Genomic DNA, 14,530 nt, shown 5'->3' with positions numbered 1-14,530 from the left:
TACCTGAATTATAATATGCATGGCTAATTATGTAATGAAACCTGAGAGTACTGTCACTTTTTTTTGCTATCTATAGCTTGGCCCTGTAGTGTTCTCAGCAAGATATTGCATAAATGCCTGCATTATAGAGCAATTACAGGTTATTCAGATTCATATGGTCCTCAGTCACATCTCCACTTGCAGCTCAGTGGGTGTAACTGGACAGAAACTGAGGGCACATACAGTAGGATAAGTTTGCTGTGAGATGAATTGTGGGCTATTCAGAGGCAAACATATGAAGAGATTCATCCAACGTCAGACGGATCTATTGCACAAAGGATAAGACTGGTGAAAGTGTACACTGATAGTGATGATGGCTACTTCCACAAGTGGATGTATGGGGGTGGTGCAGTCACATAGATGCACAAAATTCTGAATTACAGGCAAATATTACGTTTTTTCAGAGCACGGAAAGAATCCGCAATGGCGGTCACTTTATGTGCAACTCTGAACCAGGGCTTAACTATTTAAAGTCACAAACAAGACAATATATATTATTATTGTTCTTTATCCATGCAGCATAGTGCTAGCATATTCCATTGTGTGGTACAATTGGAAACAAGCACTATAATATATATACAACAAAGCTAACATATTTAAAAAAAAAAAACTATTTCCAATAAAATCTAAAAGAAAATTTTGTTGACTTAATAAAATGACATGACAAATGGCATCCTTAATGCTGTAAATCAGGGCATCACATAGAATATTTTAAACTTCATTAAATCACTGATCTGACGTTTCAATGACTTTAATCAACAAGGTCACCCTATATAAATATTGCACTAATGTGCCCGTATAATGCCACAATATTAGGATCTTTTTTATTTCACTATTTATAAAATTAGTCAGAGGTGTAGGCATTATCCCCTGGACTAGAACGTGGAGCAATCCTTCCAAATTTAACATCCTTTTTTTGTAAAAGCTTTAAAAAAAGAAGGTACAAACAAATATGAGGAAATGGAAAAAGAAACATAGCAACACAATAAAAGGTATAAAAATCGTGCAAAAGTAATAAGCACAAAATGAAGGTAAACTTCTGCACCAAATATTTCCATCAAAAGAGTAGATCTAAACAGTATCATGAGGCAAAAAGAAACAGAACATCTGTACTATATACTATATAACCCAAACAAATCTAAAATCTGTAGTAGCTGTGGAGTCTGTGGTTGCTGGCATAGTAAGCACTAGCTAAATTAAGCTGACTATAATCATTTTGGAGCATTACACATCATAGGTTATGAAAAAACACTTACCAGCCAATGTGCCACTCAGCACATGTTTTTTTTCATAACATAGGTCCTGATTCATTACAGATCATAGCTGCGATTGCAGCTGTGATACCTCATGCAATCTCACTGCGAAAATATGCTAATGTCTGTGATCGCTATGCTGTCGCAGCACAATACAAGGACACCCACTTCCCCTTACACACATCTGTAATACTTTGCAAGTCTGCAAAACCATTGGTAACATTGAGTAACATCGGAGCCGCACGCACAGTTGCACAAGGCTAGACTCAGAAATTGCTAATCTTCCTGTATGCAGTGAGATCTCAGGCTGCGTATGCCATCGCAATGACTAATTTATACACGCCCCTGTAATGGCGTTCAAACGCACTGGCACACCTGAATTTCCCTGACCACCCCCAAACGGTCATTTCATGCCAATCAGTCTGCGGTGGGTCTGCGTGATCTCTGTGATCGCAAAGTGATTGCAATGGTGCCTTCGCGCACTGCTACACATAAGCATGCGCAGAATGCAACAATCGTCCATCTTTGTGCGTAATCGCAGTTGCGATTGGTAATGAATCAGGCCCAGGGCTGCCATCAGAAATGATGGGGCCCGGGACTGACAAAATAGGCAGGGCCCCTCCTCTTAGGTGGGGGGGGCAGTTTGTCAGAGGTGGGCATCGCTGAGGATAATGTGGGTGAACAGCATGATGGTGATGGTGTGAGCCGTGGGAGGGTGAAGGTGTGAGAGCAGGGTGAGGGTGTGAGAGCAGATTGAGGGTGTGAGAGCAACGTGAGGGTGAGGGTGTAAGCCGTGGGAGGGTAAAGGTATGAGAGCAGGGTGAGGGTGTGAGAGCAGGGTGAGGGTGTGAGTGTGAGAGCAGGGTGTGAGTGTGAGAGCAGGGTAATGGTGTGGGTGTGAGAGCAGGGTGAGGGTGAATGTGTGAGAGCAGGGTGTGGGTGAATGTGTGAGAGCAGGGTGTGGGTGGATGTGTGAGAGCAGGGTGAGGGTGTGAGAGCAGGGTGAGGGTGAGAGTGTGAGAGCAGGGTGAGGGTGTGAGAGCAGGGTGAGGGTGTGAGTGTGAGAGCAGGGTGAGGGTTTGAGTGTGAGAGCAGGGTGAGGGTGAGGGTGTGAGAGCAGGGTGAGGGTGAGGGTGTGAGAGCAGGGTGAGGGTGAGGGTGTGAGAGCAGGGTGAGAGTGTGAGAGCAGGGTGAGGGTGTGAGAGCAGAGGGTGAGTGTGAGAGCAGGGTGAGGGTGTAAGAGCAGAGTGTGAGAGCAGGGTGAGGGTGTGAGTGTGAGAGCAGGGTGAGAGTGTGAGAGCAGGGTGAGAGTGTGAGTGTGAGAGCAGGGTGAGAGTGTGAGAGCAGGGTGAGAGTGTGAGAGCAGGGTGGGGGTGTGTGTGAGAGCAGGGTGTGAGTGTGAGAGCAGGGTGAGAGTGTGAGAGCAGGGTGAGAGAGCATGGTGAGGGTGTGAGAGCAGGGTGAGGGTGTGAGTGTGAGAGCAGGGTGAGGGTGTGAGAGCAGGGTGTGGGTGTGAGAGCAGGGTGAGAGTGTGAGAGCAGGGTGAGGGTGTGTGTGAGAGCAGGGTGTGAGTGTGAGTGTGAGAGCAGGGTGAGGGTGTGAGAGCAGGGTAAGGGTGAGGGTGTGAGAGCAGGGTAAGGGTGTGAGTGTGAGAGCAGAGTGATGGTGTAAGAGCAGGGTAAGGGTGAGGGTGTGAGAGCAGGGTGAGGGTGTGAGTGTGAGAGCAGGGTGAGGGTGTGAGAGTAGGGTGAGGGTGAGAGAGCAGGGTGAGGGTGTGAGAGCAGTGTGAGGGTGAGAGAGCAGGGTGAGGGAGTGGGTGTGAGAGCAGGGTGAGGGTGTGAGAGTAGGGTGAGGATGTGAGAGCAACGTGAGGGTGTGAGAGCAGACTGAGGGTGAGAGTGTGAGAGCAGGTTGCGGGTGTGAGTGAGAGAGCAGGGTGAGGGTGTGAGTGTGAGAGCAGGGTGAGGGTGTGATAGCAGGGTGAGGGTGTGAGAGCAGGGTGAGGGTTTGAGTATGAGAGCAGGGTGAGGGTGTGAGAGCAGGGTGAGGGTGAGAGTGTGAGAACAGGGGGAGGGTGTGAGAGCAGGGGGAGGGTGTGAGTGAGAGAGCTGGAGTCTATGTACCTGATCAGTCTCCAGCCTCTCCTGCTCCTGCCGTCCTTCCTCTGCACCACACGCGGCGGCTGTAAATAGCATCTCCGCCCGCAGCTGCTGCTCCCTCTGTCCCCGGCTGCTGTTTTCCTTGCACAGCCTCTCCCTGCTGCTCCTGCTCGGCGCTCACATTTACCTGGACGGAGAGAGGGACCCGGGGGGCAGGCAACGCATTTTGAATATAGCACTGGCTGCAAGCCAATCAGAGCTTGCAGACCGGCAGACCAATCAGAAGCGGCCGCAACTGCGGCCGCTCCTGATTGGCTGCCGGCCCACAAGCTCAGATCAGCTTGCGGCCGGCTCCAGATTGAAAATACCGCCGGCACTTGTCCACTCCGCTGCTACCCGGGCCCCCTTTCTGTCCGGGCCCGGGACTATAGTTTCGGCAGACCCCCCCTGATGGCGGCCCTGATCAGGCCCATAACCTGGTCATATTATGTAGAAGAGAGTACAATGTGTTGTCCCAGATCTGCTAAAAGCTGTCTCAATAATGTCACCTCTTGACTTATATACAGTAAGCTACTGCAAAATATTCTTCCTCCGTTGAAGAAGGCATTACAGATGATTGCTTTCTGGTACTCCAACTGACTGATCTTCCACTGAGGAAAAATAAATAGCCACTGGTGAACTTTCAGTTATGACTTTTGTAAATCTTAGTTGAAAGTTCATGGCTCCCTTTAAATCGTAGTTTTTTAACAGCAGTACAATCCATGTGGATTGGCTTTGATACTCTTCTACATAAGATTCTCACTGCTATTGTAATGATAGGTTTGTTGGTATTGGCATTGTAGAGCAATGTCCCTTTTACTTTTCTGTATTGCCAATTACCTGGTAGCAAAATACCTTGGATAATCATTTCCTTTGTGTAGTTACTGGTTTTGAATCTTATATCCTTAAAATCCTCAATGATCTCCTGTTATTATTTTGTGTCTCTGTGTAAGACAAATTCTCTCTTATTTTCTCAGGTTTTAGTATTTCAATTTCACATCTTCTTGCTCAAAACAGACTACAAGAGTATCCACATAAATTAACAGATAGGGCTCTTTTTTGTATAAAGGGTCGTTGTTGCTGCCAAAAATCCTCTTTCAGCTCAGGATAACTGTTTTAGCATCAAGATGATCCACGGGCATTTTTTTTTGTGGTTGCTACTGTAACCAAGTCCTCATTTTGGTGTACTGGAGCAAACATCTCATCATTAGTTTCTCCATATTTTGTGAATATCCCATTGCCACTAGTCTGGCTGTGTTCACATATATGCCAATGCCAGAGGAGTAGCGTGGAACCATGGCGCCCAGAGAAAGTGCATGTCGTAGCGCCCCCTCCCTGTACTCAACTGTGCCAGTGGGGTATGGCCAGCCTGCAGGGGAATACTGAAATTAAGATAAAAACAGCAAACAGTGGTGGTATCACGCTGGGCATTGAGGTCCCATTGGGGGAATAGAATGCTTCGGTGATGCACTATCTGACATAAAGGGGTAGCTCCTTTGGCACTGCTTTATTTATGTATAGCACCTAGGATCTGACTTTTATCTCCTTTCAATCATTGTTATCAGTCAATAGAGGAGATTGTATTATATATTCTGATCATTTAACTTAAATTGACAGCATACATGTGCCACAGTAAAATTCCACAGGGTGCACAGCTTATTACTGCAATCACTGCCCCAAGCAGCTATCACTGGAGTGGGAACACCTATGGGAAGCTCCCTTCTCAGCTATGCTCCTACTTTGCAAATATACATTGCACCTACAGTACATTAATGTGAGTACTACTAATCATGTTCTGTCTACCACCATTATTTCAGGTCTCCTAATACAGTATTTTTAAAATAACCTTTATGGTCATGCCTGGGAACACCTCCATTACTTTAAATAGCAAAGCAGTGACTTTTTTTAACTCATACCTGCCAATAAGAAAAGCAGAGGAGAGGGGTGGTGACAGAAGCCAATGAGAAAGGAGAGGGGAGGGACAAAGAGTTGATCAGAGAGGGGTGGTGACAGCAGCCAAAAAGAAAGGAGTGGACAGGGGCAAAGAGCCAGTCCCATGGTAGATAGGGGAGGGAATTAAAGAGGTGAGAAGTGAATGTCATCAATCTGACAGGAAAGGGGAGGTGACAGAAGATGATCACAGAGGAGGGAGGGCCGACAATCTGGGCAGCTTGAGGGAGTATGAAATGTAGAAACGGATCTCAGATCCATAACTTGTTTAGGATACAGAGCAAACAAACCGAGATAAAACTAACAGGCAGCCATCATACAGTGCAGCACCCCCTGAATTCCGGAAACCTGAATGGCGCCCTCTGTCTATTTTGGTAACCGGAGCTCATGCTCCACTGGAACCACTTTCCCTTCCTATGGCTTTTTATCCTGCTGGCAATTTAGTAAATATACAGTTTTGGTTGTTTAGCGTGGACATTATTTTCTGCAGCCACTTTTGTCCATCTGTAAGACCCCCCAATATGTGGGTTATTACGGCAACTGCACAGCATTGCATTTTACTGTACAAGCAGAGAGGTCAGTTGAAAACCTGGGGATAGTTGATATAAAGAGGATAGGCAGTTGGCTTAGATCTGGACTGACCGTGTGTGGCCAGAGCAGAGAGCAGTGCATGATCACAGTGAGAGGCATGGCTAGGAGAACCTGGTTTCACCCTCCTCCCAGTAAAGGGCTCTCCCCTAGTAGGGGACAGAGGTGGAGACCTGCTGTCAACCAGTACCAGCTAAGAGACACTGCAAGGGTGTTGCTTCAGGTCCCTGTCCCTGTAATTTCTGAAGTTGCAGCAGTTGAGGACTTCAGCCAATGTACCTGAATTTTGTCCCCTGGATCAAAGGAGGGAGGACAAAGGTGTAGCAGAGGAGATCAGCCCCTTCCCTGTCCCTTCTAAGAGGATAAATGCTGCTGATTGGGGTGGGGCAAAGCATCATCATACTGGGTCCTAGAGACAGTGCCGGCAGGAAAGATCTAAGTTTCACGCCCGGATCTATTCAATTAGTTGGCATTTTCCCTGTGCGGTAAACCCTGGGATAATGCATCGAGACCCATAGATTCCACGTAAAATGCTGGAATATTACAGGTTTTCCCAAGTGAGAAACCCCAGACGTTGCATCTAACACTTATCTTTCCTCACAGCTCCTGAGGCTGCGAAGAAAAATAAGAGTTAAATGTGTGGATGCCAGACCTAATTAAATCGATCTGGGCTGTCAATTAGTGAGTAATTGGATGCCTAAAATTTTTCACTTTGAGTGAACCAAGTTGTGCGAATCTCTGTGGATGGGAATCAGAGCTCAGAGCAATGCATGTAGATGGGATTTTTCTATGCGAACATCTTATAGATGGTTTTGAGGGAGGCTTTTTCAGTTCATAAATAGTATATGGATATGGACATAAAGCATTAACTAAAATTTTCAATGTAGATGCACTTTTGATTATATCTGATATAGATCGGGTATGATGGCTTTGAGATCTCCCCAAAGCTGTCACAAGCAGGTACCTCTCTATCCACTTTTTCATATCTACATCTTCTCCCCCGACCTCATACAGATGTGTCCTCATACACCTAGGGGTATATTTACTAAAGTGTGGGTTTTTAGAAGTGGTGATGTTCACCATAGCAACCAATCAGATTCTAGATATTATGTTCTAGAAGTTGCTAGTTAAATGTTAAGTAGAATCTGATTGGTTGCTATTTTGAGCGAGAAAGAAGCTAGGCGCGGCCAAGTCACCTGGGATCTGATGCGCGCGAAAGTGTCTTTTGCTGCCACGTGCAGCCATTTTTCGAGAACTCAACTTGTTATGTAATATAGAACTGGTAAATCAATAAACCTCATCATATTTAAATAGTGGTATTTCATTGACATCATAATCAAGTTGATTATTGGAACCTTGCTTGCTTTCTGATGTTTTCTTTTTGTCTTTCTTGGTTATGTCACAATATAACTGTGTGAATCAGTTGGGATAGCCTCAGATTCATGTTTACTTTAGCAATTTAATCTTTGGGCCTCTGAGACAATTGTTAGGCTGTTGTTCCTGTGGAGTTAATTGAATTAGACGGCTCAAAAGATCAGAAACCATGGGACATCCCAAGTGATTTATAAATAAAATATGAGATAACTTTGCTGACATGTGTAAATGTAGTTATTACTACATGACAAATATATTGCTATAATATCATTTGCATATTTTTTCAACATAATCTATTTTTCTTATCCTTTTCAAGGATGAAGTACTAATTGCGGAAGAACCACTAGATAACCTTACTGTAGAAACTGTGGAACAGGCAACAGACTATGAATTCCCAGTACCAGATGGAAAGACAATAAATCTTGTGAATGAAATTGCTGCAGAAGCTCCTACTGTTCCTATCATAGTATCATATATTAATACTCTTATTCCTGAAGAATATGGGACTTCACCTATATTTCAGCATAAAATAGAAGTAGACCTTCCAACTCCCTCACTGGAAGAAATTAATAGAGACAATGACAATAAAGTTAATGAAGGTTTTACAGTGCCTTTGGATACTCCATATACCAAGAGTAATGTTTTAAATGAAATAGAAGCTATATTAGACAATAATTTGACTGGGACATCAAGTAATACAATATCTGACATATGGAATGAGTTTGTACCTTCATCTGCCAGTGAGGTATTTCCATACACAGTGGAAACACTAAGTGGACAAAGGACAGAAAATGCCTTCATCATGGACAAGATTATTGTTACATTGCCATCCATGGTAGAGGCATCATCTGGAGATGGTAAGTCATATATTATGCAGATTATTTAACATCTAACAGGCAAGGTGGATATTGCTGTATTTAATATTTTGATTATACAAAGATTGCCATATGGTTTACCTCATGGATAAAACTCTGATTGCATCTATTCAATTCCTCAAGTCCCAGTGGGTGCACTTAATGCAATTTTTTCCTCACAGCCTCAGTATCTGAGGAAAAATCTGCATTAAATGAACCCTCTGGGACTTAACACACGCGGTAACCCATAGAGTCCTGCACTTAACACAGAATCTATGGGTTAATGCATGTTATCCAAGAGTTCACCACACGGGCAAATTGACTAATAATTGCATAGTTCTGGGCGTTAAACCCAGAGCTTTAACCACGCGGTAAATACCACAGATAATTGAATCTGCCCATAGATTTACATCAGAACATACTGTACCTCATAGAGAGAATGTTCTGTCATCTTGCGAGAAATTTCTGAATAGTTGCCAAATTCTAGCCTTCATTAAATAAAAAATTAATTATCATGTTACAATCAGCCTCCATGTCAAAAATGGTTTAGGAGAAATTTGGAATTAAATTCTTTTTTTTTCTTACATACCTATATTGGTTGATGTGTACTTTTAGTCTGCTTTATAGAAGTCTGCATAGACAGCATATAATAAGAACAGAGAGAGTTTGTAAAAATGATTTCCAGTTTAAAAGCTTCAAATCTGGAAACAGCTAAACATAGAAATCTCTATACAAAGTTTAAAATATCAGTATTACAATTTATCATATTACAAAGAAAATATTTATGGATATAGACTTTTTCTTAAAGAAAATGTACAAATACAATTAAGGAGAATAGATTGGGTAATATGCTGTAATTTATATACAGTAACAATCATTGTACAACTTTCCAGAGGTCATACTAAAAGGAGCAATATGCATGTCATCTTAGCATATTTTCTCCAGTATGTCTATGGGAAATTGCTGAGGGCTGCTTCACTCAGTTATTTTTTGCTTTGTTTTTTTGTTTGTTTTTTTTAACCTAGGAAATATGTTAATACTTTTACATATTAGATAAGAGAATGGATGCGAGCCGGAATTACTCACAGTTCTGGCATTCCTAATAGGGATGTCTGGTAGACAAAATCCATTATTTCAATCAGATATTCTGATTTAGACCATCCTGTTGTTTCCTTTCTTTCTAACTGCACAGCACAGAGGCAGGTGGTCCCAACCTTGACACAATAAACACAAAAAGTGAGGCTAAAATATATTTTATTTTTCTGGAAATGGTGGAAATGGCTAGTGAAGCATTTCTTAAACCAGTCCCAATAATCTCCAATATCTTTACTTTAAAGATGGATGTAAAATGCAACTTATACATTTTCAAATATATTACCATAGAAATCATTCAGCATCCTGGTGGTCTGGATGCCGATGCTCCTATTACTGGCGTCGAAATCCTGATGCCGGTCACAAGCCCGGCACCATCATGCCGACCACCGTGATACCGAAGGTAAGTATTGGGGTGTTAGAGGGGGGTTGGGTTTAGGGTGCAGGTTTAGGGTTAGGCATCTAGGGGGAGGGTTAGGCACTAAGGGGGGATGGTTAGGGCTAGGCACCAGGGAGGGGGAGGTTAGGGTCAGGTACTAGGGGGGAACGTTAGGGTTAAGCACCAAAATGGGGGGTTAGTGTGAGGGTAGGGAGAGGGGGAGGGATAGCATACCAACCAACAAGTGTCAGTATGTTAACCCTTTTGAGATGCCGGCGTTGGGATTCTAACTGCCAGGATCCCGAGTGCCGGCATATCATACTGGTTCCCTACAAACCAACTAATTTAAAATGATATAATTAATTACAAAAAAATAAAAGAATGTTAATGAATTTTTCTATAAATCCAATATAAACACATCTGAATAACACTTGGGCTTATCTTAATTATCACTAGCTAAAATATTATTATCTCTATATTTATGGACCATTACATTAAGAATATACATTACATTTAGAATTATCGCAATGATAAGTATATTTAAAAAACTGTATCACCGTGAGGTTGTGTACTCATTAAGCAGACTAGTGTTATTTTTGCAGCTGAGTTGGTGCCCTTTAATTTATTCATTTGTCGTCCTATAAAATATTTATTTACAGATTCATGGAACAATTCCTAATATGGTGCCTTCATTAGTTAGATTCTCAGTTTAGAGTGATAGTTGTATAGTAGGAGAATACTATATTCAGTCACTTGAGATATCTTTATACAGAATGAGTAGTAATGTCATTATCCAAGATTAAATACTTATTCAGTTTATCTCTGTTCCAGTTCAAAAGATTTGAATAGTAAATATAAGTATTAGTAGGTGAGTAGGTTGGATAACCTGAACTTTTCCATCCCCTAAGGCTGACAATTCATTCTGCTTTATCATTACCTTCTTTATTCAGCAAAGAGATGTGTAAAACTAAGGGCTGCTGGAAGTACAGTAATAGGTCTCTTTTTAAGGTAACTTTATTAGGATCTGTGAGTTGCTGTTATCCTATGGGGAGATTAATCTTGTTAATTATCTCAGTCACTGTAGCCATATGTGAATATAGTAGGAAGAACAATTAACAAGAGATAGGTGAACTGCATTTCTGCTACTGTAACTAAGTATAAGATCCTCTCTAGTGGTGAAGGCAATGGATGTGCTGTATGAGGAAATACAGATCTCTATGCTCCTTGTGAAAACTGAGCATCCACTGTGACTCTGTGGTTGATGCTCTCATTCCAGTCAGCCACTAGCACCAGTCAGCAGGAGTAGTAGTTCTCCGATAATGTCTCCGTCCAGTAGCACAGGTCTCAGATGTGTATCTCTCCACCCCTGGGTGTCAGCTTTAGCTAGAGGGCTTGGCTGCATGTCTCTCCGTTCCTCACCCCACACTCTCCAGACAGCTCCAATTCTCTGCCTTGGTGTGGTCCCAGGAGATGCTCATAATGCAGCTCTGCTTTCCAGGTTAGTTATCTCAGCTCCTCCCTGACCAACTGCCACTCTTCTCCCACTGTCACTTACCCTTACCAACTGTCACTGCTCATGTGAGGTCCACCGGACTTCTTGAGCAGCTGCAGAGGCTGCCGGGTGTGATATACACGTGATGTAGCGTGATGCACGTGCCAGGCATAATACAAATGCATTTGGACCTTGGTTGTGGCCCCCAAATCTTGAGGCTTGGTGCAATTTTGATCAACTCATTGTCTTTTCCTCTTAAGTTTAAACTAACCTTTCCATAAATGTTATATTACTGTCACCCTTGTATCCAGGCAATCTGTGTCACCCCTGTCTGTCTGCTCCCTCCCCTTAGATAGTAAGCTCTCACGAGCAGGGCCCTCTTCCCTCATGTGCTTCTCCTTCACTTAATTATACTTTAATATACAACAGTACCCCACCCTTGGTTGCCAACATCATGCTGCTTATCTAAGTGTTATGCAGCAATGTATTAATCATGTATCTGTCCTGCATTGTTTGTACTGTTAATAACTGTTTTCCTGTGTGCTCATTTGTTTACGTACATTGTAAGGTGCTGCGGAACCCTTGTGGTGTCATATAAATAAAGGATAATAATAATAATAATAATAATAATAGTAATAGTAATAATAATTTGATAAGTGTGTTTACTAGTATTTAGTGATCACTATAGCATTCCCAAAGAATTTACATGTGGGGCCACAGGGATATCCATCAGGGCTGGGTAGTAGGCGGATGACAAATGTGTCATATGTTGTAAATACCAGGATGCCCTCATTACATGCTGTGCCACCTGCTGAAGGTGACATGATCATCCCATTTCGGGGGCTTGGCTTTACCTCTTCGGCAGCCCATGCCTCTGGACAGGCCCTGACCTGAGTACTTTGCATCCAACCCCCCCCCCCCCTCAAAGCATCTCAATTTACATCCAGTATGCAGAAAACATGAAACAAATAATGTTCTGAAAAGTACTATCACAAGTAAAATACCAATAGGTATAGTAACACTAGCAACAAACAATGGATATTAGATTACATGTATTTTACATTTGTTAAATGCATGTGATAAATATGTTTATAAAAATGCCAGTGGGTTTGAGACTTACTGCTCATTTCGCATTGTGAAACAATGCAAATACTGTTAATATGTTAGATTTCAGAGACATAATAAAATATGGAATTTGGGATTGCTGTTCACAAATACATCATAGACGAAAGGGTTAAGGACACATTGTAAAAAGATGCGTAACTGCTTTTGGCTCTCTATTAGTCAAGATTCCCTGCACGTTCTCTGACTTCTATAGCATTCAGCTGACATACTGTTTTTGGTGTTGTGCATCTGGTTGATTGTTTCAAATAGCAAATAAATCTGAAATGTTCTGCTGCTCGCATCAACCCTGTGTACGTTTGTTGAATTGCACATCACACTTCTCGCATGCAAATGATAGATATGAAAGTAAAAGAGAATTAAAAGCTAATGACAACCTGTCATCTTAAATAGTTACTTTCCATAATGAATAATAGAATTCAATAACTGTTTGCAAAATTAAAATTAGTAAATGTTTAGTGCTAGATGTATTTCTTTATTTGTTGTCACATCATTTTTTTTTAGCTTAACTTTTAATGAGTATGTACAGAATATTTTGTCTTTAATATTGGTAAGTGAACGTTATAGTGCAACACTGGCAAAGAAGGGAATATATACTTTACATTTTGATGAAAATGCAGAAGTCAAACCACTAACACAATCAGTGAACAGGAACTGCAAATGTGGTTTGCAATTTTGAACTTCATATTTTAATTGGGGTCAATTGGTGATTGTATCATGAACATGTCTGTTACCATAGAACTGGTACATTTCATTCAAAATTCAAACTGGTTCGACATTTTAAAGCATCTCTCTTTTATTTTCATTTTAAGGGTGTCACATATGTAATCTGATGCACACAAGGGTCATGTAGGGAAATGGAGAAAATCACATCCTCTTAATCAGTGACCTGTACATCATAATCCACTCTCATATTGTAGGTTATAAAATAAACATAAGACAGGACAAATATTAGCTTAATGAAAAGTGTAAATAATCTAATTTCCTTACTGTCCAATATCTGGTAAGTTACTGAACATATTAGTAAGTCAGGAAACAATGGGCAATGGTTTTAAAGAAAACTAGTTTAATGTTTAAAACTTCCAGCAGATCACATATAAGGACAGAAATATAAAGTGACTACATACAGTCCCCAGCATCATTAACCACAATATAGTTTGTTAACATAAAAGGAAAAGGTAGAAGCTGGGAAGAGCCAAGGGAAGCAGCCACTTTCGTGTAGTGCTCTTAATGAAAAAAAATCTTTTGACATGAAAGATTTCCAAACAAATGGATTGTGCAAGAGGCACTCTGGGATGACCTTCGCTCTCCCAGGAGCCCAAAGGTTCTGAACAGATATTGTTTTCAATTATGACATCAGAGTCAATGGTCACTTTAACTTTTACAATAAGTACATCAGACCTCAGTAGGTCAGTATGACATTGCCAGAATTGAGTTACAGTTACAAAAATAGGAGAAATTATTTTAAAAAAAAGGTAAAACAAAGATAAACCGGTAATAATAATGCAAATAAATCTAACAAAATGGTCTCAAAACATATTTCACAATAATTATGGTAAATTCCCCAAATACTAGCATTCTTTATCGCAGCATATTTTGTTTTCAAGCAATTTACTAAGGGGGAATAGCCAGGACATGGGCTGTAATAAGAGCCCATCCTGGTGATGAATAATACGTAATGTGATAGCTAACACTATCACTTTATTTCTAGGTTCAGATCTAGCCATGAGACTGCACATGCGTGGTCATCTGGTTACGCATGTGCCATATAAAGTCGGACCGGAGGTTAACTTGTTCAGCTCCAGCCCACCATGTAGGGCTTGTTAAATTGCGCTACTTCAAAGTTCCCATACACTGTATGCATATTTGCCAACTCTCCTACAAATCTCCTGTGTTTGCCGCCACCCCCGCTCTTCTCTGCACCCCCGCTCTTTCCTGTTTACAGTGGGTGGTCCACAGGGGTCCGATCACACCACCACACCCCAGCACCGCCCACTATTGCCGCTGCTACTTCCCCTGCAGCGCCAACCTGGCTGACCCCTCTGGGAAAGTTGGCAAGCGAAGACAGCGATATGATGACATTTTATGTAGAATGCAGGAGATATCTGCAGTATCTCAACCTTACTTGCAGTAAATCATACCAGAACTGCTGTTTTGGCATGATATATGGGGCCTGAGGGCTTAATAAATATGCCTCATAATTTAGGAAAACTTGTCTTCAAAGGATATAATTTTGGCATTTAGAAACC

At 41.9% G+C, this 14,530-nt stretch overlaps 1 protein-coding gene across 3 annotated transcripts in view; it reads left to right on the top strand.

The window, feature by feature from the left end:
* The window catches only part of IMPG1 (interphotoreceptor matrix proteoglycan 1), a 316,264-nt gene that overhangs the window by 113,607 nt on the left and 188,127 nt on the right, over positions 1 to 14,530 (top strand). For all 3 annotated transcript variants that reach the window (XM_088471628.1, XM_088471631.1, XM_088471624.1), the window contains exon 10: positions 7,659 to 8,199. In XM_088471628.1, the coding sequence (XP_088327754.1) occupies positions 7,659 to 8,199 (541 nt within the window). The remainder of the gene's footprint in view (positions 1 to 7,658; positions 8,200 to 14,530) is intronic.

The sequence above is a fragment of the Taudactylus pleione genome, unplaced genomic scaffold, assembly GCF_031769625.1.
Source record: "Taudactylus pleione unplaced genomic scaffold, aTauple2 ptg000015l, whole genome shotgun sequence".
NCBI classification, from domain to species: domain Eukaryota; kingdom Metazoa; phylum Chordata; class Amphibia; order Anura; family Myobatrachidae; genus Taudactylus; species Taudactylus pleione.
This window is presented reverse-complemented; position numbering and strand designations above follow the sequence as displayed.